The following is a 27,606-nucleotide window of genomic DNA, read 5'->3' on the forward strand; positions in this document are numbered from 1 at the left end:
AGGAACCGACTAGGGAACAGGCTATCCTAGATTTGGTATTGTGCAATGATAAGGGGTTAATTAATAATCTTGTTGTGCGGGGTCCTTTAGGGAACAGTGACCATAACATGATAGAATTCTTCATTAGGATGGAAAGTAAAGTGGTCTAATCTGAAAATAGGGTCCTAAATCTTAACAGAGGCTACAAAAGTATGAGGCGTGAATTGGCTAAGATAGATTGGGGAACTTCATTAAAAGGCATGTCAGTGGATAAATGGCTAATACTTAAGGAACAAATGTATGCATCCCAACAGTTATACATTCATTTCTGGTGCAAAAACACAACAGGAAAAGTCGTCCAACTATGGCTAACGAAAGAAATTAAGGATAGGATGAGATTCAAAGAGGAATCATATAAAGTTGCTAGAAAAAGTAGTAAGCCTGAGGATTGGGAGCAGTTTAGAATTCAGCAAAGGAGGGCCAAGTGATTGATTAAAAGGGGAAGAGAGTATGAGAGTAAACTTACAAGGAACATAAAAGCGAACTGTAAAAGCTTCTATAAGTATGCAAAAAGAAAAAGATTAATGAAGACAAATGTAGGTCCCTTACATTCTGAAATGGGAGAATTTATAATTGAGAACAAGGAAATGGCAGAGCACTTAAACTACTGCTTTAGTTTTGTCTTCACGGAGTTTACTAAACAATAGTGCTGGAGAAATTAATGAGACTGAAAGCTGATAAATCTCCAGGGCCTGATAAACTACATCTCAGGGTACTAAAGGAGGTGGCCATGGAAATAGAGGATGCATCGGTTGTCATCTTCCAAAATTCTGTGAATTCTGGAACAGTCCTGGCAGATTGGAGGGTCGCAAATGTAACCCCACTATTTAAAAAAGGGAGAAAATGGGCAATTACAGACCGGTTAGCCTAACATCAGCAGTAAGGAAAAATGCTAGTGTCTATTATAAAGGATGTGATAACAGGACACTTAGAAAATATTAATGGGATTAGACAAAGGCAACGTGGATTTATGAAAGGGAAATTATGTTTGACAAACCTACTGGAGTTTTTTTTAATGAGAACATAACTAGCAGAACAGATAATGGAGAACCAGTGGATGTGGTGTATTTGGATTTTCAGAAAGCTTTTGATAAAGTTCCACATAAGAGGTAAAATTAAAGCACATGGGATTGGGAGCAATATATTGGCATGGATTGAGAATTGCTTAGCAGACAGGAAACAGACAGTAGGAATAAATGGGTCTTTTTCAGAGTGGCAGGCGGTGACTAGTGAGGTACCACAGGGATCAGTGCTTGGTTCCAGTTTTCACAATATATATCAATGATTTGGATGAAGGAATCAAACGTAATATTTCCAAGTTTGCTGATGACACGAAACTTGGTGGGAATGTAAGCAATGAGGAGGGTGTTAAGAGGCTTCAAGGTGATTTCACCAGGGTGAGTGAGTGGGCAAATATACGGCAGATGCAGTATAACATGGATAAGTTGAAGTTATCCCTTTAGTAGGGGAAACAGAATGGCAGGGTATTATTTAAATGGTGATAGATTGGGAAATGTTGATGTACAAAGGGATCCGAATGTCCTTGTACACCAATCACTGAATGCAAGCTTGCAGGTGCAACAAGTAGTTCAGATGGCGAACGGTATGTTGGCCTTCATTGGGAGAGGACTTTGCGTACAGGAGCAAGGATGTCTTACTGCAGCTGTACAGGGCTTTGGTCAGACCACACCTGGAGTATGTGCGCGCAGTTTTGGTCTTCTTACCTAAGAAAGGATATACTTGCCATAGAGGGAGTGCAGCGAAGGTTCACCAGACTGATTCCTGGGATGGCAGTATGAGGAGAGATTGAGCCGACTAGGCCTGTATTCGCTGGAGTTTAGGAGAATGAGGGGGATCTCATTGAAAGACTGGGATAGACAGACTGGATGCAGGGATGATATTTCCTCTGGCTGGGGGTTCTAGAACAAGGGGTCACAGTCTCAGGATATGGGGTAGACCATTTAGGACTGAGATGAGGAAGCTTCTTCAGTCAGAGGGTGGTGAGCCTATGGAAGCAGGCTTGAAGGGCCAAATGACCTACTCCTGCTCCCATTTTCTATGTTTCTATAGTTGATGTTTATCATAACCCTATCCACCTGCCTTGGCTCCTTATGCCTTTATATTCTTGTCTAGCAAAAATCTAAGACTTGTGGCACAGTGGTGGCATCCCTACTTTTGGGCCAGAAGCTCCAGGTTTAAGTCCCACTTCAGGACTTGATGACCATGGAAGATGTATTCATAACATGGCCAAAGAAGGTGATTGTCAGCCTGTAAATCCCTCCGATACACCTGATGGCAGATGGTAAGGGCAGAAGAGTTTCCTGGTCAGCCATACTGAAGGCGGCAATGGCAAACCACTGCATAACTTTGCGGAGGATAATCAAGGACCATCGAGTGGAAGTCCATGGATGCCAATGCCCTCTTCGGACACGGTATCTGAAGGAGGAGCAAAAATCTATCAACATCAGATTTAAAATTATTAACTGAATGAGCTCCTACTACTTTTAGTGTGGAGAGTTCCACACTCCTTACCACACTTTTACATGTGGAAGTGTTTCTTAACTTCTCTCATAAATTGTCTGGCTCTGATTTTACTGTTACTTCCCCACTAGTGGAAAATGCTATCTATCCTGCCAATTCCTTTCACAATCCTAAAAGCCTAAATCAAATCACCATTTACCTTCAAAATTCCAGAGAATAAAAGCCTAGTTTATGTAATCTCTCTTCATAATCTAACATTTGGTTGTCATTCGAGTAAATATAAACTGTACACTTTCCAAGATGTAGTATCCAGAACAGCTCACAGTACTCTAGGTGTGGTCTAATCAGGGCCTTCTATAACTGAAGCATGACTTCTATTCCCTTGTATTCTAGTCCCCTAGTTATAAAGGCCAGCATTCCATTAGCCTTTTTGATTATTTTTGTACCTGTCAGGGTGATGGAAGCAAACAAGTAGTAACTTTCGAAGGAAATTGGATTTGCCGGGCTATGGGAAAAGAGAGTTGACACAGGTGCAATTGCGTTGAATTACCTCATTTTGTTCTGTATTATTCTGCGATTCTATTAGATAGCAACCTCATGACATCCCAAAATACTTCACAGCAAACTAATCATTACTGAAGTCACTGTTGTAATTTAAGGAATTGCAGCAGTCAATTTGGACACAGAAAATTCTCTCAAACAGCAATGAGGCAAATGAACAGGTGATGGTTGCAGAATTCGGCAGATCATGACATCAAACGGTGTCAAATGCTGATTTGGTGCCAACCTTGCCATTTTGGACTTCACAGATCCTGTTAATAACCTCTCTTAAACACTCTTAGATGATGGGTTCAGGAGTACAAGGGTTCCCTCCACTAGCAATATTTTGCTTAGGTAGTGAGATTCCCAATGTTGGAGAGAGCCATCTACTGCACATAAGAGCACAAGAAATAGGAGCAAGACCAGTCTAGGACCATATATCCTCTTGAACATATTGTGCATTGCTTGAGGTTTGGGGGCAGTGCAGATGGCCTTGCAGGATGCCCGCAAACACTGTCCTTTAAAATAGTGGCGTCCGCAGCAATGCTCACGGCAACCTGAGCCTGCATGACAACAATCATGCACGACCTCAGTCTGAGCTTCCTGTACCGCAATTAGATTTTGGGTGGTTTCCGCCTCTGCTGCAATGGAAGCTGAGATTTCAACCACTAGATGCTGCATCATGGTTGTAATTCCAGAAATGTTGTCATGGAGTTGTCTACCACTTCTACGCTGGAAAGGATAGACTCCAAGTTCTGCATGAAGCCCTGTGCCTAGTTGGAGCCAGACTCCTCCAGCTCCTTGACAGTGAGAACAGATTGATAGTCAGGCCTGCCAATGCACCAAACTTTGTTCTCCTATATGTTACCCCTTTAAAGTCCTCGTTTGAGGCATCTGTAGCAGAACTCATCTGTGACCTTGCCCTCTGGAGAGCTGGCACATTTGCTATCCTTTCCCCTGGCCTGGCTGAAGCCCACTGATGCCCAGTGACTCATCATGTGCATATCCCAATTCCAGACTACTCCCAAGATACGCATAAGGCATAATCTGAGCTGGTGGCCACAAGTGTCAGATCAAGTGATGGTGCTTCTATCTCTGTGCTTCTTCCTCAGTTGTCTGTTCCTTGCTTGGGTTCATGGTAAGACTGCACTGGCTGGTCAAGGAGCAGGTCTTGGATATCTGAAAAGAAAATACAAAAGGGCAGGGTTTGTATGAGGAAAGTCACATTAGACGGAAAGGTGTTCCACAGCCACACCATTTGCGATTTTCCTTCATGCCAGGTAGCATAATGAGGGTGATATGGGATTTGAGAAGGGGCATAAGGCAGGAACATACCATTATCCTGAATATTCTCAGCAACAGCAGGTGCTACTGCTTCACTCACTCCCAGCTCTATAATACAGACCACCTTCCCAAGTGGCTGAAAGTTAGGCCCCAGTTCTGAATGCTAGAGACTGCTGATTGGTGGGTGATGGGGGTGTGTTTCACTGAGCAGCACGAGAGGTTGATTATGTGGTGGTAGGAGATGTCCTTTGATTATTGCATTATTGACCCTGAACAACCACATGAGGTTATTAAACTTTCTCCATCACTGCAACCAGTTCCTTGGAACTAGACTCCAGGAATTCCCTCACTCGAACACAAGAATTAAGAGCAGGAGTAGGCCTTTCGGCCCCTCGAGCTTGCTCTGCCATTGGATAAGATTGTGGCTGATCTGACTGTGGCCTCAACTCCACTTTCCTGCCTCTCCCCCATAACCCTTGACTCTGTTGTCAATCAAAAATTCGGTCTAACTTAGTCTTGAATATATTCAATGACCCAGCCTCCACTGCCCTCTTGGGAATTCCAGACTAACGACCCACAGAGAAAAAAAAAATTCTCATCTGAGTCTTAAATGGAACATCCCTAATTTTTAAACTGCCCCCTAGTTCTAGACAAACCCCACAAAGGAAACATCTTCTGAGCATCCACCCTGTCAAGTCCCCTCAGGATCTTATATGCTTCAATAAGATCACTTCTCATTTTTCTAAACTCCAATGGGCACAGACCCAACCTACTAAACTTTTCCTCATAAGATAACCCCTTCGTTCCAGGAATCAGCCATGTGAACCTTCACTGAACTGCTTCTAATGCAATTATATCTTTTCTTAAGCTGTTTCCCATTCCTTTCGCAGTGTATGCTTTAAGGTCCTCCTGGCACCCTGCCCTCTGCTTCTTTTGACGTTCTGGATTAAGGCCTTCAGTGCTGCATCCAAGAACCTCTGAGCTGTTAGTCTCCTGCTTTTCAACAAACCTTTCTCAAACAGCTTCATCTGACCTGCAGACTGAAGGCACCTCCCATTTAAGAGAGGAAGTCTGCCTTTAAGTAGTACAGGCTAGCTGTGCATTATGTTAGCCACATAAGCACCTGGCCCCTCCAGCTGAGCATGGAACCAGTCAGCAGCATGTTCAGCATTGGGCTGCATATCTCAACCATTATAATGTCTACAGAGAGTCACAGATTTGTTACAGTGCAGAAGGAAGCCATTCAGCCCATTGTGTCTGCACCCTCTTCAAAGCAGCATTATGACTCAGTGCCATTCTCCTGCCTTTTCCTCGCAACCCTGCATATTGTTTCTATTTAAATAATAATCTACTGCCCTCTTGATTGCCTGGGTTGAACCTGACTCCACCACACTCTCAGGCAGTGCAATCCAGACCTGAACACTCACTGTGTGAAAAAGTTTTTTCTCACATCGCATTTGATTCTTTTGCAAATCACTTTAAATCTGTGCCCTCTCATTCTCGATCCTTTTACAAGTGGGAACAGTTTCTCCCTATCTACTCTACCCAGCCCTCTCATGATTTTTAACACCTCTATTAATTCTCCTCTTAGCCTTCTCCTCTCCAAGGAGAACAGTCCCAACTTTTCCAATCTATCTTCATAACTGAATTTTCTCATCCCTGGAACCATTTTTGTTAACACTCTCTCCAATGCGTTCACATCCTTCCTAAAGTGTGGCATCCAGAACTGTACACAATACTCCAGCTGAGGTCTAACTAATGTCCCACACAAGTTCAGCATTACCTCCATGTTCTGGTATTCTATGCCCCTATTAATAAAGTCTAGGATACTCTATGCTTTATTAACTGCTCTCTTCACCTGTCCTGGCACCTTTAATGACTTATACACATATACCCAGGTCACCTCTGCTCCTGAACACCCTTTAGAGTTGTAGCCCTTATTTTACAATGTCTCTCCATGTTCTTCTTACCAAGATGAATCACCTCACACTTCTCTGTATTGAACTTCATCTACCACCTACCTGCCCACTCCACCAACTTGCCTATGTTCCTTTGAAGTTCTACACTGTCCCCCTCATAGTTTACAATACTTCCAAGTTTTGTATCATCTACGAACTTTGAAACTGTCGCCTGCACACCAAGATCTAGATCATCAATATATATCAGGAAAGGCAAAGGTCCCAATACTGTCCTTTGGGGAACTCCACTACAAACCTTCCTCCAGCCCAAAAGATATCCATTAACCATTATTCGCTAATTTTGCATCCAGGTTGCTACTGTCCCTTTTATTCTATGAACTATAACTTTTCTCACAAGTCTGTTGTGCGGCACTGTATCAAATGCCTTTTGGAAGTCCATGAAAACAACATCAACAGCATTACCTTCATCAACCCTCTCTGTTACCTCATCAAAAAATCCAGCAAGTTAGTTAAACATGATTTTCCCTTAAGAAATCCATCCTGGCTCTTCCTAATCAACCCACATTTTTCCATTAATTCCATCCCAATAATTGTTTCTAGAAGCTTCCCCACCACCGAAGTTAAACTGACTGGTCTGTAATTGCTGGGCTTATCCTTATAACTTTTTTGAACAAGGGCATAATGTTTGCACTTCTCCAGTCCTCTAGCACCTCCCCTGAGTCTAGGGAAGGCTGAAAGATTATGGCCAATGCCCCTGCAATTTCCATTCTCACTTCCTTCAACATCCTTGGATGCATCCCATCGGTCCTTGTCAACTTTAAGTACCGATAGTTTATCCAATATCACCTCATCATAAAATAAAAGCACAATACTGTAGATGCTGGAAATCTGAAATAAAAACAAAAAATGCTGGAAAAAACTCAGCAGGTGTGGTAGCATCTGTGGAGAGAGAAAGAGTTAAAGTTTCGAGTCTGTACGACTCTTCTCCAGGCCTTCTCCTCTGTCACCATGGCCTGGATAGCATCTGCTTCCTTGGTAAAGACAGATGCAAATTATTCATTTAACACCTCAGCCATGCTCCTGCCTCCATGTGTAGTTCCCCTTTTTGATCCCTAATCCTACTCCTCCTTTTAACCACGCTTTTACTATTTATATGCCGATGGAAGACTTTGGGATTCCCCTTTATGTTAACTGCCAGTCTCTTCTCATGATCCCTCTTCACTTCTCTTATTTGCTTCTCCACCTCTCCTCTGAACCTTCTGTTTTAAACTTGCTTCTCAATTTTATTTTCTACCTGACACCTGTCATAAGCACACTTTTTCATCTTTTATCTTAATTTCTATCTCCTTTTTCCTATCTCTTCCGGCCCTGGGAGTGTTTGATGGGACAGTGTAGAGGGTTTTGCTCTGTATCGCACCCCACGCTGTACTTGAAATAAAATTAGAAACTGTTGGAAGTACTCAGCAGATCTGGCAGTATCTGTGGAATAAGAAACTGAGTTAACATCAGGTGAATTACCCTTGTCAACTCATTGGAACATTGTCCAATCCTGTTCTCTTCCACACTAATTACTCCAAACTTGGTGTTATCTACAAACTTGGATATTCAACTCGCTATTCCTTTATCCAAGTCATTGATATATATATAGTGAAAAGCTGATGCCTGAGAACAAATCCCCGGGAAACATCACTTATCGCAGCCTAGTTTAGCTCCAATTTTGTGAGCTGGCGTTTTTTGCTAATCTCTATCTAATTCCTTCTGGAAGTCTATCCGTGGACACTCCTTTGTCTACTTCATCAGTGACCTCAAAACAAATTCAACAAGATTAGTCAGACACAACAAGCCTTTACAAAGTTATGCTGGCTCTCTCTGATCAGCCTATATTTGTCCAAATTCTCAACTTTTTTGTCCTTTATCACAGCTTCCAGTAACATTGCCCCAACTAACGTTAAATTGACAGACCTATAGTTGTCTCGGGCTGGATTTTACTCTTGCCAGCGGGTTCCAAAGCAGGTACATGTAAAATCCTGGAGGCGTCCTTCCAAATGCCAGCCTACCCGTCCCCGGGGGTGTCGGGCCCGCCTGTCCTGAGACCTATTGAGGACCAGGACCTTATCCCACCCCCGTCACCAACGCCATGCGAGAAGTCTGGCAGCTCTCAGTTGCGTGGGCTGGTGTCGGGGGTGAACCTCCTTTGCGAGTCCCCTGAACCACTGGAGGCGCCGCCCCGCGCCCCCCGCGATCATTGTTCCTTTAACAACCCCGGCCTGGTGAACACGGGCACCCCACTCGCCTCACTCTCCTTGTTAAGACCCAGGCCCCCCCGGACTTACCTGGGCTGCTCGGTGCACTGGGACTACCTGTCGTCGCAGCGCTGCTGAGTCGACAGAGCTGCTCGCTGATTGGCTAGCACTTCTTCCGGAGGAAAGGGTCTTTGAGCCGGGGACCGGGCCGCTCTGTAAAACTGAGGTCCTGATTTCTCTCGTTTAAATATGGAAAGACGTTAGCACATTTCCAACTCAAAGGCACAATTACTAAACCAAGAGAACTTTGAAAAATAATTACCAATTTTTACTAATAAACAGTAAGTCCTTACCATCATTTATTTTTAGTTTCCCTTTTATTTCTGGTGTTTTACCTCTTCCTCCTATATTGTGAAAATAGATACAAAGCCTTTGTTCAATAAATCTGTCATTAACTTTATATCTATTACAATATTACCTGTGGTTTACTTTAATGTGCCCACATTTCCCTTAACTAATTTCTTACTTAATATATTTATGAAAATCATTTATTAACTTCCATGTTACTTGGAGGATTATTGGATTTCCTTCTTACAGCTTTGTTCTGTGCCTTTTGTTGCTTTCTATATTTCTCTTTGTGCTCTGAATTATCACTTTTCTTAGCATTTGTTTAACTCAATGTTGTAGCTTCATACTGCATTTTACCTCATATATTGCCAAGGCTACTTGACTGTACAATTGGAACTTCAGCCCTTTAGGGGATCTATTGGTCTTGTTATTGTTCCAAATACTTTCAATGCCTCTCTAATTCTCTGTTAACAGCCCATTTCTTCAAAAATCAATGTCCTGAAGATTAAAAAGGTTAGTGTGTGATCTTTACATATGACAATTTGATTTACTCTGCATCTATCCTGTGCTGTCCCTGCCCAGGGAGTATTTGATGGACAGTGTGGAAAGAGCTTTACTCTGTATCTAAGCCATGCTGTACCTGCGCTGGGAATGTTTGATGTACAGGTTAGAGGGAAATTTACTGTGTATCTAACCCATGTTTACCTGCCCTGGGAGTGTTTGATGGGGATCTTATATCTAAACCGTGCTGTACCTGTCCTGGGAGTGTTTGATGGGCAATGTAGAGGAAGCTTTAATCTGTATCTAACCCATGCGGCACCTGTTCTGGGAGTGTTTGATGGGATAGTGTAGTGGGAACTTTACTCTGCATCTAAGTAAATTACTATATTGAGGGTAATAATTGTCTGGTTTTTGAGCTGATGTGTTGCTACTTTCTCATAGCCTTCCAAGATGAGTGAGGAAGAATTGCTGCCAGAGTCAGCAGCAATATCTGAGTATCAAATGGTCTCCTTGTTTGAGAAGAAAAAGGAACCTCAATTTTATAAAGAGGTAATGTAGCTTTAACCTGGGTGATCTGCCCGGCCTCAGAATGAATTAATTCATTGACTATGAATGATCCAGGGACTCACTGATGATGGGGATCTGTTGCCTTCACTGCCAGGGTTTACTGAAATTCTGTGGCCATCAGCTTGCTTTTGACTTCTAGAAAGGTTAAGGGTCAGTTCCTTTTTCGCGCCAACAACAACTTGCAATTATTTTTAATTTAATAAAATGTTGCAAGGGGATTGGAGGGACCGTTATCAGACAAAGATTGACACTGAACCAAATAAGGAGTAATAAGGGCAGGTGACTTTAAATGGCCTTAAAGGAGAAAGGGGGTTAGAGAGGCAGAGAGGGTATTCCAGAGCTTGGACCTTGACAGCTGAAGGCATGGCCACCAATGGTGGAGCGATTAAAATTGGAGATGCTCAAGGGAACAGGATTAGATAAACGCAGATATCTCAGAGGGCTGTGAGGTTGAGGAGATTAGAGATAGAGAGGGGCCAGCCTCTCCTTTTTAAATCCAGCAGGATGAGAATTTTAAAATGGAGATGTTGCTTGAATGGTAGCCAATGTAGGTCAGCGAGCACAGTGGTGATAGGTGAATGGACCTTAAAGTGCAGGTTATGACACAGGCATCAGAGTTTTGGGTGAAATTAAAGGGTAAGAAATCCAATCTCATTTTGCAGTTTTGGATTGAAAATGGAGATTAAGGAGACCAATTTTGGGTCTAGACCTGCCACGTCGCTTCACTGGCTACGTAATTGGAAACAGGTAACCTCTATATGCAAATTGATGTCCAAGTGTTGCCCAGTGCTACATTAGTTAAAAAGTGGGGCGGAACATGAAACCTCCTCCCTAATTTGTTGTTCTATGGAGACCATCCCCTCCCCAACTCATCTCCTCTAAACCCCAGGATCAACCTGACTGGTGACTGCAGCTTGCCTGTTTCTTCAAGTAAGATCAGAGACCGATAAGCTCAGAAATGTGCTCAGGCCAAGTTGGAAATGAGTGCAATTGGTTCACACTTTACTGGAATTCAATTTCACTGCTATATCACCATTAGCAACTTACCCGTTGAAATGTTTATTAATTTCGCTCTTAAATGAAAGAGGTGAAGGAGCCATGAATGCACACTCACTCAAGGATATTTTATTCCATTAGTTTTGTGTCTAAGGACTGTTCTTACAACTCTGAAACAGGTACTTCCACCACTGCCAACCAGGTGGTCAGGAGAGAACCCAGAGTCCATCAAACAACAGCCCCACATAATCAGCCAGAAGACTGTGATCCGTCAGACCAGGAATAGCAGACAACAAGCTGAGGAAAAGAAAAATAAGAAACTCAAGTAAGAGCAAATCCAACTAGTTGGTTAAAAACCAAATCGCCACTTGGGATTACGCCACATTCTGGCTTACTGTGCCCAGTATTCATCAGACACCCCCAGGATAGGTACAGCATGGTTTAGGTACAGTAAAGCTCCCTCTAACCTGCCCCAATAAAATACTCCAAGGGCAGGTGCAGCACAGGATTAGATATTGAAGAAAGCTCCCTCTACACTGTCCCCATCAAACACTCCCGGGGCAGATACAGCCCACAGGGGTTAGATACAGAGTAAAGCTCCTTCTACACTGTCCCATCAAATACTCCCAGGCTGATCTGGTGGATTTACACTGCCCCTCAACCCTAGCTCCAGCAGACCGAATTGAGAAATTGTTTTGGGAGCTGCTCTGCCCGGATGTTTCTGGAATTCCTCTCCAGATGTTACGGAGCATAAAATGTATCCCTTTTCAGCAAGTGTATTGAAAATTTGATGCAAATGTGTGGTTTGATGAAATGCCTGTTGACATACTTTTGGTCATTTGTGCCCTTATGGTACTGAATCCCCCATTGTCAATTTCCTGGGGGTTACCATTGACCAGAAACTGAACTGGATGAGCCATATAAATACTGTGGCTACAATAGCAGGTCAGAGGCTAGGAATCCTGTGACAAGTAACTCACCTTCTGACTCCCCAAAGCCTGTCCACTATCTACAAGGCACAAGTCAGGAGTGTGATGGAATATTCCCCACTTGCCTGGATGAGTGTAGCACCAACAACACTCAAGAAGCTTGACATCATTCAGGACAAAGCAGCCCACTTGATTGGCACCCCTTCCACAAACATTCACTCCCTCCACCGCTGATGAACAGTGGCAGCAGTGTGTACCATCTTCAAGACGCACTGCAGGAGCTCACCAAGGCAGCACCTTCCAAACCCACTGAGAAGGACACGGGCAGCAGATAGACAGGAACACCACCACCTGGAAGTTCCCCTCCAAGCCACTTACCATCCTGACCTGGAAATATATCACTGTTCCTTCACTGTCGCTGGGTCAAAATTCTGGAACTGCCTCCCCAACAGCACTGTGGGTGTACCTACACCATAGGGGCTGCAGCAGTTCAAGAAGGCAGCTCACCACCACCTTCTCAAGGGCAATTAAGGATGGGCAAAAATGCTGGCCTAGCTAGCGACGCCCACATCCTGTAAATGAACAAAATAAGTATTGGTTGCTATGGTAGCGAAGGTGGCGATGTGTTAAAATTTAAAGGGTCGTTCCCAGTCTGCCCAATAATTGCACTGTACAGGTTACAGAAGGAAGCAGCCATCGAGCCTGATGCCTGTGGCAGCCATTTTCTATACCTTTCTCTCTTTCACCAGGGTCACCCTGAGAAGGACTGTCAATCCTGAGGGTTTGTCCTAGAGCCTTGAGGCGTTAAAGATTAATTTCCAAAACTGTGAGCAGCTTCAGCAGGAGAATCTTTGGACATTAAGAAGAATTGTGTTCCTTTTATTTTCTTGTTGCTTATTCGTTGTAATAATATCAGATGTAGCGGGAGAAACGACTATTTGACTGACAGTGAAGAATCATCCAATTGGATAACAGTCTGTTCAGTTGATGTGGGAAGGCAGAGCTTCATGAGGGTTGATGCATCAGGTGATCAATGGCAGGAATGTGAAGGTGTGACAGTGGGTCACATGAGCCATGTGATAGCATGTCCAGGTAAATGTCCAGCCAGAGAGGGTAGCCCACTCTCTGATGGACGGGGGGATTCTGTTGGTGGGCTGGGTTTGGGAGTAGAGCACCAAAGGAGGGGATGGAAATGCATGTAGAGAAAGTTGATCCTGTCAACATCTTTAGGCCGTTTGTCTGTGTTTTTGGGATGACGGGGTTTGGGATCATTAGCATTCCTCTGTGACAGTAGCTCTGTTCCCCTACAGGCATGAATACTATATGCAGCAGTTCCGTATAAAATCTTATGCTGTCCTTCTAAGCGTTTCAAAAGTAGATAAAAAACCAAGAACTATCAACCCACAGGAGGAACCCTTGAAGTGGCAGAGGTTGAAGGTCAGTGTGACATAAATGGTGATGTGGGGGTTGACAGATGCAGGGGCTGACGGTTGATGCGGAGGGTGATGGTGATCACAGAATCACAGTGTAGAAGAGGCCCTTCGGCCCATCGAGTCTGCACCGACACGTGAGAAACACCTGACCTATCTACCTAATCCCATTTACCAGCACTTGGCCCATAGCCTTGAATGTTATGACGTGCCAAGTGCTCATCCAGGTACTTTTTAAAGGATGTGAGGCAACCCGCCTCAACCACCCTCCCATGCAGTGCATTCCAGACCGTCACCACCCTCTGGGTAAAAAAGCTTTTCCTCACATCCCCCCTAAACCTCCTGCCCCTCACCTTGAACTTAGGCTGCCTTGTGACTGACCCTTCAACAGCTGCTCCCTATCCACCCTGTCCATGCCCCTCATAATCTTGTACACCTCGATCAGGTTGCCCCTCAGTCTTCTCTGCTCAAACGAAAACAACCCAAGTCTATCCAACCTCTCTTCATAACTTAAATGTTTCACCCCAGGTAACATCCTGATGAATCTTCTCTGCACCCCCTCCAGTGCAATCACATCCTTCCTATAATGTGGCGACCAGAACTGCACACAGTACCCCAGCTGTGGCCTCACTAAGTTTCTATACAACTCCAACATGACCTCCCTACTTTTGTAATCTATGCCTTGATTGATAAAGGCAAGTGTCCCATATGCCTTTTTCACCACCCCACTAACATGCCCCTCCGCCTTCAGAGATCTATGGACACACACGCCAAGGTCCCTTTGTTCCTCAGAACTTCCTAGTGCCATGCCGTTCATTGAATACTTCCTTGTCAAAATACTCCTTCCAAAGTGTATCACCTCACACTTTTCAGGGTTAAATTCCATCTGCCACTTATCTGCCCATTTGACCATCCCATCTATATTTTCCTGTAGCCCAAGACACTCAACTTCACTGTTAACCACCTGGCCAATCTTTGTGTCATCTGTAAACTTACTAATCCTACCCCCCACATAGTCATCTATGTCGTTTATATAAATGACAAATAATAGGGGGCTGAGCATGATGCGGAGGGTGACGGTGATGCTGGCGTTAATGATGAGCCAGATGTCGATGGCGATGCTGGGGCTGATGGAGATGTGGGGTTTGAATGCAATGTGGGTTTGACAGGGATGCGGGATCTGACAATGATGGAGATGTTGACGGTGATGCTGGTGTGACAGTGATGCTGGGTTTGACAGTGATATGAACAAGGAGCAGGAGTCGGCCATTCTTCCCCTCAAGCCTGCTCTGCCATTTAATAAGATCATAGCTGATCTGATAGTAACCTGAAACCTGCATCCTGCCTACCCCTGATAACCTATCACTCCCTTGCTTACTAAGAATCTATCCACCTCTGCCTTAAAAATATTCAAAGACGCTGCTTCCACCACCTTTTCAGGAAGAGAGTTCCAAAGTCTCACGACCCTCTGAAAGAAAACATTTTGCCTCATTTCCATTTTAAATGGGCGCCCCTTTATTTTTAATCAGTGACACCTAGTTCTAGATTCTCCCGCAAGGGGAAACATCCTCTCCACATCCACCTTGTCAAAACCCCTCAGGATCTTATATGTTTCAATCAAATCGCCTCTTACTCTTCTAAACTCCAAGGGATACAAGCCTAGCCAGTCCAACCATTCCTCATAAGACAACCCACCCATCCCAGGTGTTAGTTTGGTAAAGCTTCTCTGAACTGCTTCCAACGCATTTACATCCTTCCTTAAATAAGGTGACCAATACTGTACACAGTACTCCAGATGTGGTCTCGGTAGTGCTCTGTATAACTGAAGCATAACCTCACTGCTTTTATATTTGCTGGGGTTGACGCCAATGCTGGGGTTGACGCCGACGCTGATTCTGTAGCGAGTGTGCTACCAACTGAGCGACACTGCTGTAATTTGTAATGGCCAAATGCCATGGTGGATTTTGAACTCTCACTGGAGCTTTACGCCAGATACCTGGATTACGAGTCTAATATTGTAACCATTACGCTATGGTATAAGCCAAAATATGGCCTGTGGGAGGAGATTAACTAGGTTGCTGGAGTCTGTGATAGGGGTGGGTACATTAGCTATTTGGGAAATTCGGCTGATGGACTAATTAGTGTTTTCTTGCCCCATTTCTAGAGGCCTTGATTCATTTCTAAGTACAAAGAAACTTGCCCACATCTTACTGACATAGGCGTTTCCTTGTTTTCAATTTTAGCATCTTGTAAAGAGTTTAAATTCTGCTGTTCTGCTTGAGAGAAAAGAAGCTGCCAAGGCAAGTCCCACATTTTCTACTCTTATTGAAATGGAATAAATTCAATATCTGAAAAGATTATTGGAGATTAAACTCTTCCAAGAAGTGCGTTTTTATGGATTAGTCACTTTCACCTCTGATGTTTAGGTTCAAATACTAATGAATGAAAAGTCTCCTCAATCTGCTGGATACAGGAGTAATGCACAGAAAATACATTTGACCCGAAATACACAACAGTTTACGTGGGTTGCGGGAATGGGAAATTCTGGCACTATAAGTAGCATTTCAGCTGTGTCACATTGATGGGACAGTGAAGATGGAGCTTTATGCTGCACACACATGTCTCTCTATCCCATCCCCTTCCATCTCTAACCTGTCCCCTGCTCTTGCCGACCTTTGCCCTACCTTCGATGTCAGAATTGTTATGCTGCAGAAGGAGGCCATTTGGCGCATCGTATCTGCACTGGCTTTCCGAATGAGCAACTCAACCAGTTCCATTCCCTCACCTTCTCCCCGTAATCCTGCACATTCTTCCTTTTCAGATAACAGTCTAATTCCCTTTTGAATACTTCAATTGTACGTGCCTCCACCACACTCTCAGGCAGAGCATTCCAGACCTTAGCCACTCACTGCATGAAAAGGCTTCCCTCATATCACTATTGCTTTTTCACTAATTATTTTAAATTTGTGCTCTCTCATTCTCAATCCATTCACGAGTGGGAACAGTTTCTCCCCATCTACTCTGTCCAGACCCCTCATGATTTTACATACCTTTATCAAATCCCCTCTCAGCCTTCTTTTCTTGAAGGAAAACAATCTTAACTTCTCCAATCTAACTTCATTACTTAGGTCCCTCATCCTAGGAGCCATTCGTGTGAATCTTTTCTGCACTCTCTCCAATGCCTTTGTGTCCTTCCTAAAGCATGGTGCCCAGAACTGGATGCAGTACTCCAGCCAAGGCCAAACTAGTGACTTATGCAAGTTCAATATAACCTCCTTGTTTTTGTACTTTATGACGTTATTAATAAAGCCCAGGATACTGTATGCTTTATTAACCACTCTATCAACCTTTCCTGCCACCTTCAATGACTTATGCACATATACACCCAGGCCCCTTGCTCCTGCACTCCTTTTAGAATTGTACTCCCTATGTGTGTTGTCTCTTCATTTTCATTCTACCAAAATGAATCACTTCACATTTCTCTTCATTGAACTTCATCTGCCCACCTGTCTGCCCATTCCACCAACTTGTCTATGTCCTTTTGAAGTTCTACACTATCCTCCTCACATATCACAATGCTTCCGAGTTTTGTATAATATGCAAACTTTGAAATTGTGCCCTGTACACCAAGGTCTAGGTTTTGAAAATATATCTCAGAAAAAGCAAGGGTCCCAACACTGACTCCTGGGGAACTCCACTACAAACCTTCCTTCGGGCTGAAAAACATCCATTAACCATTAGTCTCTGTTTCCTGTCACTCAGCCAATTCCATATCCAGGTTACCACTGTCCCTTTTATTCCATGAGCTGTAACTTTGCTCACAAGTCTGTTGTGCAGCACAGTATCAAACGGCTTTTGGAAGTCCATGTACACCACATCAATAACGTTGCCCTCATCAACCTGCTCTGTCACCTCCTCAAAAAACTCCAAGTTAGTTAAACATGATTTTCCTTTAAGAAATCCGTGCTGGCTTTCCTTAATTAACTTGCATTTGTCCATGAGACTATTCATTTTGTCCTGAATTATTGTTTCTAGAAGTTTCCCCACCACCGAAATTAAACTGACTGGCCTATAGTTGCTGGGCTTATCCTTACACCCTTTTTTGAACAAGGTTGTAACATTTGCAATTCTCCAGTCCTCTGGCACCACCCTGAGTCCAAGAAAGACTGAAAAATTATGGCCAGTGCCTCCGCAATTTCCACTCTCACTTCTTACAGTACCCTTGGGTGCATTATCAACTTTAAGTACAGATAGCCTATCCAATAACACCTCCTTTTCAATTTTAAACCCATCTAGTGTCTGAATACCTCATCTTTTACCATAGTCTGGGTAGCATCATTTTCCTTGGTAAAGACAGATGCAAAGTATTCATTTAATATCTCAGCTATGCCCCCAGCCTCCATGTGTAATTTCCTTTTATGTTAACTGCAAGTCTCTTTTCACACTTCCTCTTTGCTTCTCTTATTTGTTTCTTCACCTCCCCTCTGAACCTTCAATGTTCAGCCTGATTTCTCAATTGTAGTTTCTACCGGACATCTGTCATAAGTGCACTTTCTCTTTATCTTAATTTCTATCTCCTTTGTCATCCAGGGAACTCTGGATTTGTTTGCCCTACCTTTCCCTTTCAAGCGAATGTATCTTGACTGCGCCTGAATTATCTCTTCTTTGAGGGTAGCCCATTAATGAGCTACCGGTTTTCCTGCCAACCTTTGAATCCAAATTTATTCGGTCCAGATCTGATCTTATCCCATTGATATTGGCTTTCTGCCAGTTAATTTTTCCTACTCTGTACTGTTCTTTGTCCTTTTCCATAGTCAGCCTAAACCTTATGATACGATGATCACTGTCCCCTAAACATTCTCCACTGACACTTCATCTACTTGGCGCACCTCATTTCCAAGAACCAGATCTAGCAATGCCTCTTTTCTTGTTGGACTGGAAACATACTGCTGAAGATTTTTTTCCTGAACACATCAGGAACTCTTGCCTCTCTCTGCCTTTTATCTACTATCCCAGTCTATATTTGGATAATTAAAGTCCCCCATTATAAGTACTCTATAATTTTTGATCCTGGGTTCATGTCTGTGGCCACGGACTATCTTTTTCCCTAACCATTGAATCATTTATCACTATTGCTCTTCCAGACTTCCTTGTATCCCCGCTGTGCAGCTGAGCTGCCTGTGCTGCCACGGACTTGGGTCTGGTTGCGCTCCCCAGATGAATCATCACTGTCATCAGTATTCAGAATTGAATACAGGCTGGAGAGTGGGATGCACTCCAGGGACTCCTGCACTTCCTGCCTGTTCCTTTTTGAGTCTGGAGATCAACTATTCCCTCTCTCCCTGCACACTGTTAAGCTGTGGGGTGATCACATCTATAAATGAGCTATCCACATAGCTCTCAGCCTTACAGATCCACCACAGTAAATGCCAGCTGCTTCTCAAGTTCCAAAACATAACAGCTCAAGCGGCTGCAACTGATGATACTTCCTGTACAAATGGTTTTCAGGATAAGGGAAGCATCCTGGAATTCCCACAAAGCACGTGATGGGCACTCTCGAAGTTGGAGCAGCCCTGCCATTTCTTTATTTATTAGTTACCCTTGCTACAGCCAAAATAAAAACCTTACCAATCCTAATACACTTTACTACTATTAATAAACCTTACTAGTACTGATAAATGGTGCTACTGCCTCACAGCTCCAAAGACCCGGGTTTGATTCTGACCTCGGGTGTCTGCCTGCGTGGAGTTTGCATGTTCTCCCCGTGTCCGTGTGGGTTTCCGCCGGGTGCTCCGGTTTCCTCCCACCATCCAAAGACGTGCTGGTTAGGTGGATTGGCTACGGTTAAATTACCCCTTAGTGTGTGTGCATGTAAGTGTGTGCCTTGTGATGGATTGGATGTACCCCACCTGGCGCCCATTGCCTGTTGTGATAGGCTCTGACTTCCTGTGACCCTGAATTGGACAAAGCAGTTCTGGAAAAGTGAGTGAGTGAGTACTGGTAAATCCTACTAATACTTAACATACTAGTTGTAATAAGCATTACTTTAAAAATAAAAGATAATACTCACCAGCTACTCACTTGTTCCTTATCATTAATACTTAATAGTATTATCATTTTTAATCTTCCAGTTGTTGAGACTCAGTTCCTAAGCAACACTACTCACCAGCCAATCAAGTTATGATTTTCCTGTGATGTCACATCTCAATTTCGGTTTCCGAACTCTAGCAGGGGCACCTAACCCTGCCTCTCCCTGGTATGCCAGCCCCGCTTCTCCCTGGAACCCCCGCCCCGCCTCTCACTCTGTTCAGCCCTGTAATGAGTCTATTTTACAAATGCTTGTGGTTTTCCTGACAGGCTCTGCAGTGTCTTCAAAGCACCAATGAGGAAGTTGTTTCTGCTCTTTATACCACAGTATGTATTCAAATCAGCAGCAAACTAAACTTTAGTTTTTTATTTCCTAGATTGCTATCATTTTCCAATTGCTTTCCTTGATGATAAATTGTTTTCCGATCATTCAATTTGAGACAATGGGGCAGAGTAACAAAACAGTTTGAGGGCCAAATTCTTAACATCTCAAGAAAGTAGAGGGACCACTCACAGTTAATGGACATTTTAGAGTGAGATTCAGAAAGATACTGCCAAAGCTACAGGCTGAAAGCTAATCAAGAGGTTTGTGCTGTTTATATATAGAATAACAGATACCCAGGTGTGGGCTACAGGATGGAAACTAATCAAAGGGTTTGTTGGAGTGTTTCTACAGAATGACATGTCCAGGAGTGGGTTACAGGCTGGAATCTAATTGAGGAGTTCGGGCTGGTTTATGTTGTAATATACCTTTAAGGGATAGGAGCGTGACATCACTGGAAAGGAAGTGTGTCATGCAATCCAGCTTTAGTTTCACCTTTGTTTTTCAGCAGATTACACACATGCAGCTCTGATATTTTCAATCTTTATGCCTCTGTATAAATGTTCCCATGTGCCTACTCTTAGTAAGTGAACCCACAACATGTTTGCATAATCCCTTATGAGCAATTAGTCCCTTTATATCATTATACAAACATAACAATTTGCATATAGAATTACAGATACCAGGAAGTGAGTAATAGACTGGAATCTAATCAAGGGGTTGGGTAATTTATATATAGACTAAGAGATACATGGGAGTCATAGAAGGTCTACAGCACAGAAAAAGGCCTTTCGGCCCATTGAGTCTGTGCCAGTCAAACAAGTACCTAATTATTCTAATCCCATTTTCCAGCACTAGGCCCATAGCCTTGTATGCCATGGCATCGCAAGTGCACATCCAAATACTTCTTAAATATTATGAAGTTTCTGCCTCTACCACCCTTTCAGGCAGTGAGTTCCAGATTCCCACCACCCTCTGGGTGAAAATATTCTTTCTCACATCCCTTCTAAACCTCCTGCCCCTTACCTTAAATCTATGCCCCTTGGTTATTGATCTCTCCACCAAGGGGAAAAGTTCCTTCCTGTCTACCCTATCTGTGCCCATCATAAGGGAGTGAGTTACAGTCTGGAATCTAAATGAGGAGTCAAGTGGTTTTGGGTATTTATATATAGAATAAAAGATACCAGGGAAAGGAGTTATGTTGTAAGGTGTTGGGTGTGCTTTAGTAGGTCTTATTAAGGTATTCATGGTCCTAGGTAGTTCAACAGTAACTATTTATTAACTACTAGAATCTATATACATAGGTACAGTAAAGGTCCAAGCTCGGAGCTGTCTCCATGCTTTCTTCTTCACACGGGCCTGTCCAACACTTCACTACCCCTTAGGTGCAGGTCATGTGTTCTCTTAGATCACTGTGTGTTGGGTACTGTACTCAGTCCCATGTTAACACTTTATGGGCCAGACACTTACACTACCAGTTACAAGATGGTATCTAATTGAGGGGTTCGCGTGGTTTAGATGTAGAATAAGATACAAGGGAGTGAGCTACAGGCTGGAATCTAATTGAGGGATTCGGGTGGTTTTGATATAGAATAACAGACACCCAGGGAGTGAGTTACAGGCTGGAATTTAATTGAGGGATTCAAGGCTGCAATCTAATTGAGGGTTTTGGATGGTTTATGTGTAGAATAATAGATAACCAGCAGTGAGCTTCAGGCTGGCATCTAATTGAGAGGTGGGTTCAACAGCAACAATATCAGGTTGCATTTGTATAGCACTTTTAACATAGTAACTGCAGAGTGAAACTCTACGCCCAGCAGCAACCGCGAGTGAAAAATCAAACACAGCCGTAACTATTGTGTAGGTTATTATTGTGCACATTGTGAACTGATTGATCTATAGCTGGTTTGTTTCCTTTAGTTACAGATGGATGAGGATTCTGTGGTGAGATATGAAGCTGCCAAGGCTCTGGTCACACTAGGTGAGTGTTAGGTATTAGATGAGCAATGAGGAAGGTGAGAGTTGAGAGATGGGAGGTGGGGTGGTGAGAGGACTGACACTTTTGGATTGTGAGAAGTCTAAGCTAACTATGCCAAGATATCACTGATTTGAAATTGATTCATATTATAAAGAACAATGACCTTTAAAACAATCTGCTAAGGAACTGGTAGAGGGTCTACAGTGACCACTGCTGCCAAGTGTAAATGTGGGGCATAGGCTCAGGCTGACATACACCTTACAGCTGAAGACAGATGCTTGTGGGTAAGGCAGGGGAAGGTGCAGAGTGTCCATGGATTTCATTCCCAACACAGGATAGACAGTTCACAGGGAGAAAAAACTAGCCAAAGCCAATTTGAACTTCCTGAACAATGCCAGCTTCAGGCCTGGGTTTCACCTTGTTTTGGTGCCTCCTTAACTACAGCAACAAATTGCATTTACAGCATCTTTAAAGTATAGCAATGTCCCAAGGTCCAGCACGGAGGTGCACTCAGAAATATAAGGTTCACCAACACACACAAGGTGATATTAGGAGAGGATCAAAATATTGGTCAGGAAATTGGTTTTAAGGAGGAGAGGTTCTCTACTTCTTTATTCTTTTAAGACTCTCTTCAAAACCTATCACTTTGAGCCAGCTTTTGGCCATTTGTCCTAATATTTCCTTATGTGGCTCAGTGTCTTTTTGTTTGATAATGTCGAGAAAAGTTACAACATTAAAGCTACTTTATAACTACAAGTTCTTGTTGACTGAGCTACTGAGTTTCGGCTGGTGTCATTGGAAGAGTAATCCAGGAAATGGCAGCACCTTCTCTCCTCCCCCTCTATTGAATGAGGTGAAGCGAGAAAAGGAAGGAACTCACAAATAGTTAATGAAATATGTTGACTTATCTTGAACTTGATTTTCTTTCAGGTTACTGGGAGGAGGAGGTGGTGCTGAAGTTAATTCAAGTTATGACTGAATCTACGCAAAAGCTTCTGGAAGACATAATTATAACTTTGAGGAAGTCACTGCAGGATTGGGCAATTAAACCCAGCCACCAGGTATAGTACACATCACAGTCCATACTGAGGTCAAGCATGGCTCAGTGAGTAGCATTCTCACCTCCATCAGAAGGTTGTGGGTTTGAGTCCCCATCCAAAAACTTCAACAGAAATATCTAAATTGACACTCAGTGCAGCGCTACCTCAGTAAGTGTGTACTTGAAAGTGTACTATCAGCAGTGCTGTCTTTCAGTTGAGATATGAAACGGAGGCCCTGTGTTCCCTCTCAGGTGGATGTAAAAGCTCCCATGCCACTATTTCAAAGAAGGGCAGGGGTGAACTTCTAGCGTCCTGGCCAATATTTATCCTTTAATCAACATCACAAAAACAGATTACCACATTTCTGTTTATGGGACCTTGCTGTGTGCAAATGGGCTGTTGTGTTGTCTATATCACAACAGTGTCTACACTTCAAAATTACTTCATTGGGTGTAAAGCACTTTGGGGTGCACTGATATTGGGAAAGGTGCTATAGAAATACACTCCTACCCCAGCAACTTCTCTAAACTGTTTTTACCTGATGCCTGCGTCCTCCTCACAGCTTACATTCCCACCTAACTTGTATGGTCAACAAACTTAGATACGTTATTCTCAGTCTCTTCATCCAATTCATCAATATAGATTGTAAATAGCTGAGGTCCCAGCACTGCTGCAGTCCACTAGTCACAGCCTGCCAAATCGAAAATACCCCTTTTATCCCTACTCTTTGCTTCCTGTCCATTAACCAATTCTCCATCCATGCTAATATATTATCTCCATGAACCCTTATCTTGCGTATTAACTTTTTCTGTGGCCCCTCATTGAATGCCCTTTGAAAATCTAAATATGCTACATCTACTGGTTTCCCATTTATCTACCCTACTAGTTACATCCTCAAAACTCCAAAAAAGTTGTTAAACCAAGATTTCTCTTTTCTAAAACCACGTTGACTTTGCCTGATCATACTATCATTTTCTAAGTGCATTGTTAAAACTTCCTTGATTTCAGATGACTGATGTCAGGCTAACTGGCAAGTAGCTCCCTGTTTTCTCTCTCCATCCTTTCTCGAATGATATTGTTACATGTCTTAACTTCCAATCTGCTGGGACCATTCTCAAATCTTGGAGATTTTGGAAAATTATAACCAATGCATCCACTATCTCTGCAGCTACCTTTTGTTAGGACCTAGGACATAGCCCATCAGATCCTGGGGTTTGTCAGCTTTTAGGTCTTACATTTCTGCAATATTTTTTTCTCTGCGGATATTAATTATCTTAAGTTATTCACTCTTATCAGCACCTTATCTAGTGTTGCAATTAATTCTACTCGTATGACATAAAATATTTTTCAGCATCTCTGCCATTTTCTCATTCCCCATTACAATTTCTCCCATACCTGTTTAATCTTGTTTTTTTTAAATCAATCTTTTTGCCTTTTGCTAGTTTCTAAAATATTCCCAATCTTCAGGCTTACAATTATTTGCAACATTATAAGCTTTTCTTTTAATCTAAAACTATCCTAATAATCCACGGATGGATAATTCTTGCTGAGTTTTTGTTTTTCAGCGGAACATTTTGAATTGCTTGGTTAAATGCTTCCCGCTGTTTATTTATTGCCATATCTTTTAATCTATTTACCCAATCAACCTTAGCCAGCTCTCTCCTCATACCTATGTAATTGGCTTTGTTCAGGTTTAAGATTCTTGTTTGGGACTGGAGTGTGTCACTTTCAAACTTAAGAAGGAATTCAGTTGTCTTAAGATCACTTTTTCCCAGTGGATGTTTTACTTTGGGTTTACTGCATTACACAATGCTAGATCCCAAATAACTTTAAGCCTAGCTGGTTCCACAAGGTATTATTTTAGGAAACTGTCACAAAACTATTCCACAAACACATCTTCCGGTCTACTTTTGCCAATTTGAATTGTCCAGGCCACCACAATTATCCATTGCCTTTCTAACAAGCTTCAATATGGCATATAGCCTTTATTAGCCGAGGCATAGAATACAAGAACAGGGAGGTTATGCTGGAACTGTATAAAATGCTGGTTAGGCCACAACTGTGTGCAGTTCTGGTCACCACATTATAGGAAGGATGTGATTGCACTGGAGAGGGTGCAGAGGAGATTTGTCAGGATGTTGCCTGGGCTGGAAGGTCTGAACTATGAGGAAAGATTGGATAGGCTGGGATTGTTTTCCTTGGAGCAGCAAAGGTTGAGAGGGGACTTGATAGAGGTGTATAAGATTATGAGGGGCACAGATAGGGTGGATAGGAAGGCACTTTTTCCATTTGTAGAGGGAACAATAACCAGGGGCATAGATTTAAGGTGAGAGGTAGAAGGCTAAGAGGGGAATTGAGGAGAAATGTTTTCACCCAGGGAGTGGTGGGAGACTGGAACTCACAGCCTGAAAGGGTGGTTGAGTCAGAAGCTCTCATAACATTTAAGAAGTATTTAGATATTCACTTGCGTTGCTATAGCCTCCAGGGCTATGCGCCAAGCGCGGGAAAATGGGATTAGTGTAGTCAGGTCCTTGACCGGCGTGGACACGATGGGCCGAATGATTCTCAATTGACGTGTATCGTATGCACCCTTTTCCTGCTTCATCTGACTCTCGATCTCTTTAGTCATCTGGGAAGCTCCTAGTTTGTTTGCCCAACCTGTCCTCCTCATGGGCATGTACCTTGATTATACCCAAACTATCTGCTCTTTAAAGCAGCCCATCATTCAGCTACAGTAATGTCTGCCAATCTTTGATTCCAATTTAGTGGGGCCAGATTCATTCTCACCCTCTTGAAGTTTGCCCTCCACCAGTTAATTATTCTTAATTTGTATTGCTCCTTGCCCTTTTCCAGAGCCAATCTAAATCTTGTGATACAACAATCACTGTCCCCTAAATGTTCAACTATTGACACTTGATCTATTTAGCCCACCTCATTCCCAAGAACCAGATCCAGCAATGCCACCTTTCTTATTGGACTGAAAACATACCGATGTAGAAATTTATCCTGAACACACTCTAGGAACTCTTTCCCCCACCCCACCCCCACCCACTCTGCTCTTTTCACTACTACTATCCCAGTCTATTTTGGGATAATTAAAGTCCTCCATTATAACTACTCTATAATTTGAGTACATGCTGTCGAAGCTTTTCACCTTGCACTCATCAGGACAGATGCAACAATTCCAAATTTTAAAGGGAACAAGAGTTTATACTGCATGAGCAAAGGGGTGCTGATTGGTTGGCATGTCCACCCTGGTTGAAACGCTGCCATGGCAAATGCAGCAGGGAGCTATTGTTCCCCCATGCTTTTGTTTATTCAAAAAAGGTGCAATATCTGGACATATTCCTTTTGCCTGCATAGGACAGGTCCCGGAATATCAATATATGTAGCTTCTTGCAAGCATGTGAGCTACATTGCAAGCGTGACTGATAATCCACTCTATAATTCTTGCACTTCTCTGTAATTTCCTTGCAAATTTGTTCCTCTACATCGATCCTCATGGTTGTTGGCCTATAGACCACATTGAGCAATATAGTGGGACCGTTAGTGTATCTGTACGTATATCTATTATGTTATTTTCTGGGACTGTAGGGGTTATTTTAATTTCTGGGACTTATTTTAATCTCTGGGACTGCACAGGTTTATTTTAATCACCCTAATTGTTTTTTCCCTTTTGTACTTCCTCCTCACTTTTCCCAATAACTCCTTTGTTTTATGCATGTTTAAAATTATTACACTTTATTATGGAATCAACGCATAAAATAAAGTCAGTCAGCCATTTCCCACTAGTTTTTCCTGAACTTTGTAAGTAGCCAGGGACTTACAAGCACCCACCAATCTATGCAGATACAAGTTTCCTTTAATTTTGCTCAGTTATATTGTTATTTAGAGCAATTAAGCTAAATCGCTTGAAAAAGGCCACAGCTCCAACTTCTCAGTAAACCAGGCCCAGGAAATGCTGCCGAGGAGATTTATTGGAATGGTACCAGGCGTGAAGGCCTTCAGTTATGTGAAGTGATTGGAGAAGCTGGGATTGCTCTTCTTATAGCCAAGATGGTTAAGGGGAGTAAAAACAGAAAATGCTGGAAAAACTCAGCAGGTCTGACAGCCTCTGTGGAGAGAGAAACAGAGTTAACATTTTGAGTCTGTATGACTTTTTCAGAGCTCTGAAGAAAAGTCATACGGGCTTGAAACGTTAACTCTGTTTCTCTCCATAGATGCTGTCAGACCTGCTAAGTTTTTCCAGCATTTTCTGATTTTATTTCAGATTTCTGGCATCAGCAGTATTTTGTTTTTACCTATGGTTAAGGGGAAATCAGATAGAGATATTGAAAATTAGGAGTGGCATTGCTTTCCATAAATGGAAGGAACTGTTTCCAGTGGGAGGAGGCTTGGTAACCAGAGGACACGGAGGACATTAAAAGAACAATAACACATTAAAGAACATTAAAAGAACCTGGGGGTGGGGGCATGCTTGTGGGGGATATGGGAATAAATTTACTTACACGATGAGATGTTATGATCTGGAATGTGATGCCTGAAAAGATGGTGGAAGAAGAATCAGCAGTAACTTTCAAAAGGAGATTGGTTAAATACATGAAAAAGGAAAAACTTGCAGAGCTAAGAGGAAGCTAAGGGATAGTTCTTTCAAAGACCCAATGTAGGCATGATGAGCCCTTTCTATGATATTAGATTATATGGGCTGAATTTTCCCCCCCGTTGTGGGGGAAATTGAATGGTGGGCACGCACAGGCGCATTTCCGATCGGTGCCCCCGATTGGGGGCGCGGTGTCATTTTACGTGGGTGGGCCAATTAAAGCCCGCCCAGCATGACGTCTGCGCAGAAGCGCTATGCGCTTCCTGTGCAGGTGGTCGCGCATGTGCACAAAAGAGCGCACT

The 27,606-nt window shown here is 43.0% G+C and overlaps 2 protein-coding genes across 2 annotated transcripts in view; both read left to right on the forward strand.

The window, feature by feature from the left end:
- The first annotated feature begins 8,461 nt into the window (after nt 1-8,461).
- On the forward strand, nt 8,462-15,616 carry LOC144667651 (uncharacterized). The gene is made up of 5 exons (XM_078529126.1): nt 8,462-8,847; nt 9,797-9,904; nt 11,098-11,243; nt 13,158-13,284; nt 15,521-15,616. The coding sequence occupies exons 2-5, from the start codon at nt 9,806-9,808 to the stop codon at nt 15,614-15,616; spliced, it is 468 nt and encodes a 155-aa protein (XP_078385252.1). The 5' UTR covers nt 8,462-8,847; nt 9,797-9,805.
- Nucleotides 15,617-19,645: 4,029 nt separating this feature from the next.
- Nucleotides 19,646-27,606, forward strand: part of LOC144699720 (protein HEATR9-like) — an 80,030-nt gene continuing 72,069 nt past the window's right edge. The window contains exons 1-3 of the mRNA XM_078570874.1: nt 19,646-19,691; nt 21,607-21,667; nt 22,595-22,725. Of these exons, the coding sequence (XP_078427000.1) occupies nt 21,613-21,667; nt 22,595-22,725 (186 nt within the window). The 5' untranslated portion in view covers nt 19,646-19,691; nt 21,607-21,612. The remainder of the gene's footprint in view (nt 19,692-21,606; nt 21,668-22,594; nt 22,726-27,606) is intronic.

The sequence above is a fragment of the Cetorhinus maximus genome, chromosome 24, assembly GCF_964194155.1.
Source record: "Cetorhinus maximus chromosome 24, sCetMax3.hap1.1, whole genome shotgun sequence".
Taxonomy (NCBI): Eukaryota; Metazoa; Chordata; class Chondrichthyes; order Lamniformes; family Cetorhinidae; genus Cetorhinus; species Cetorhinus maximus.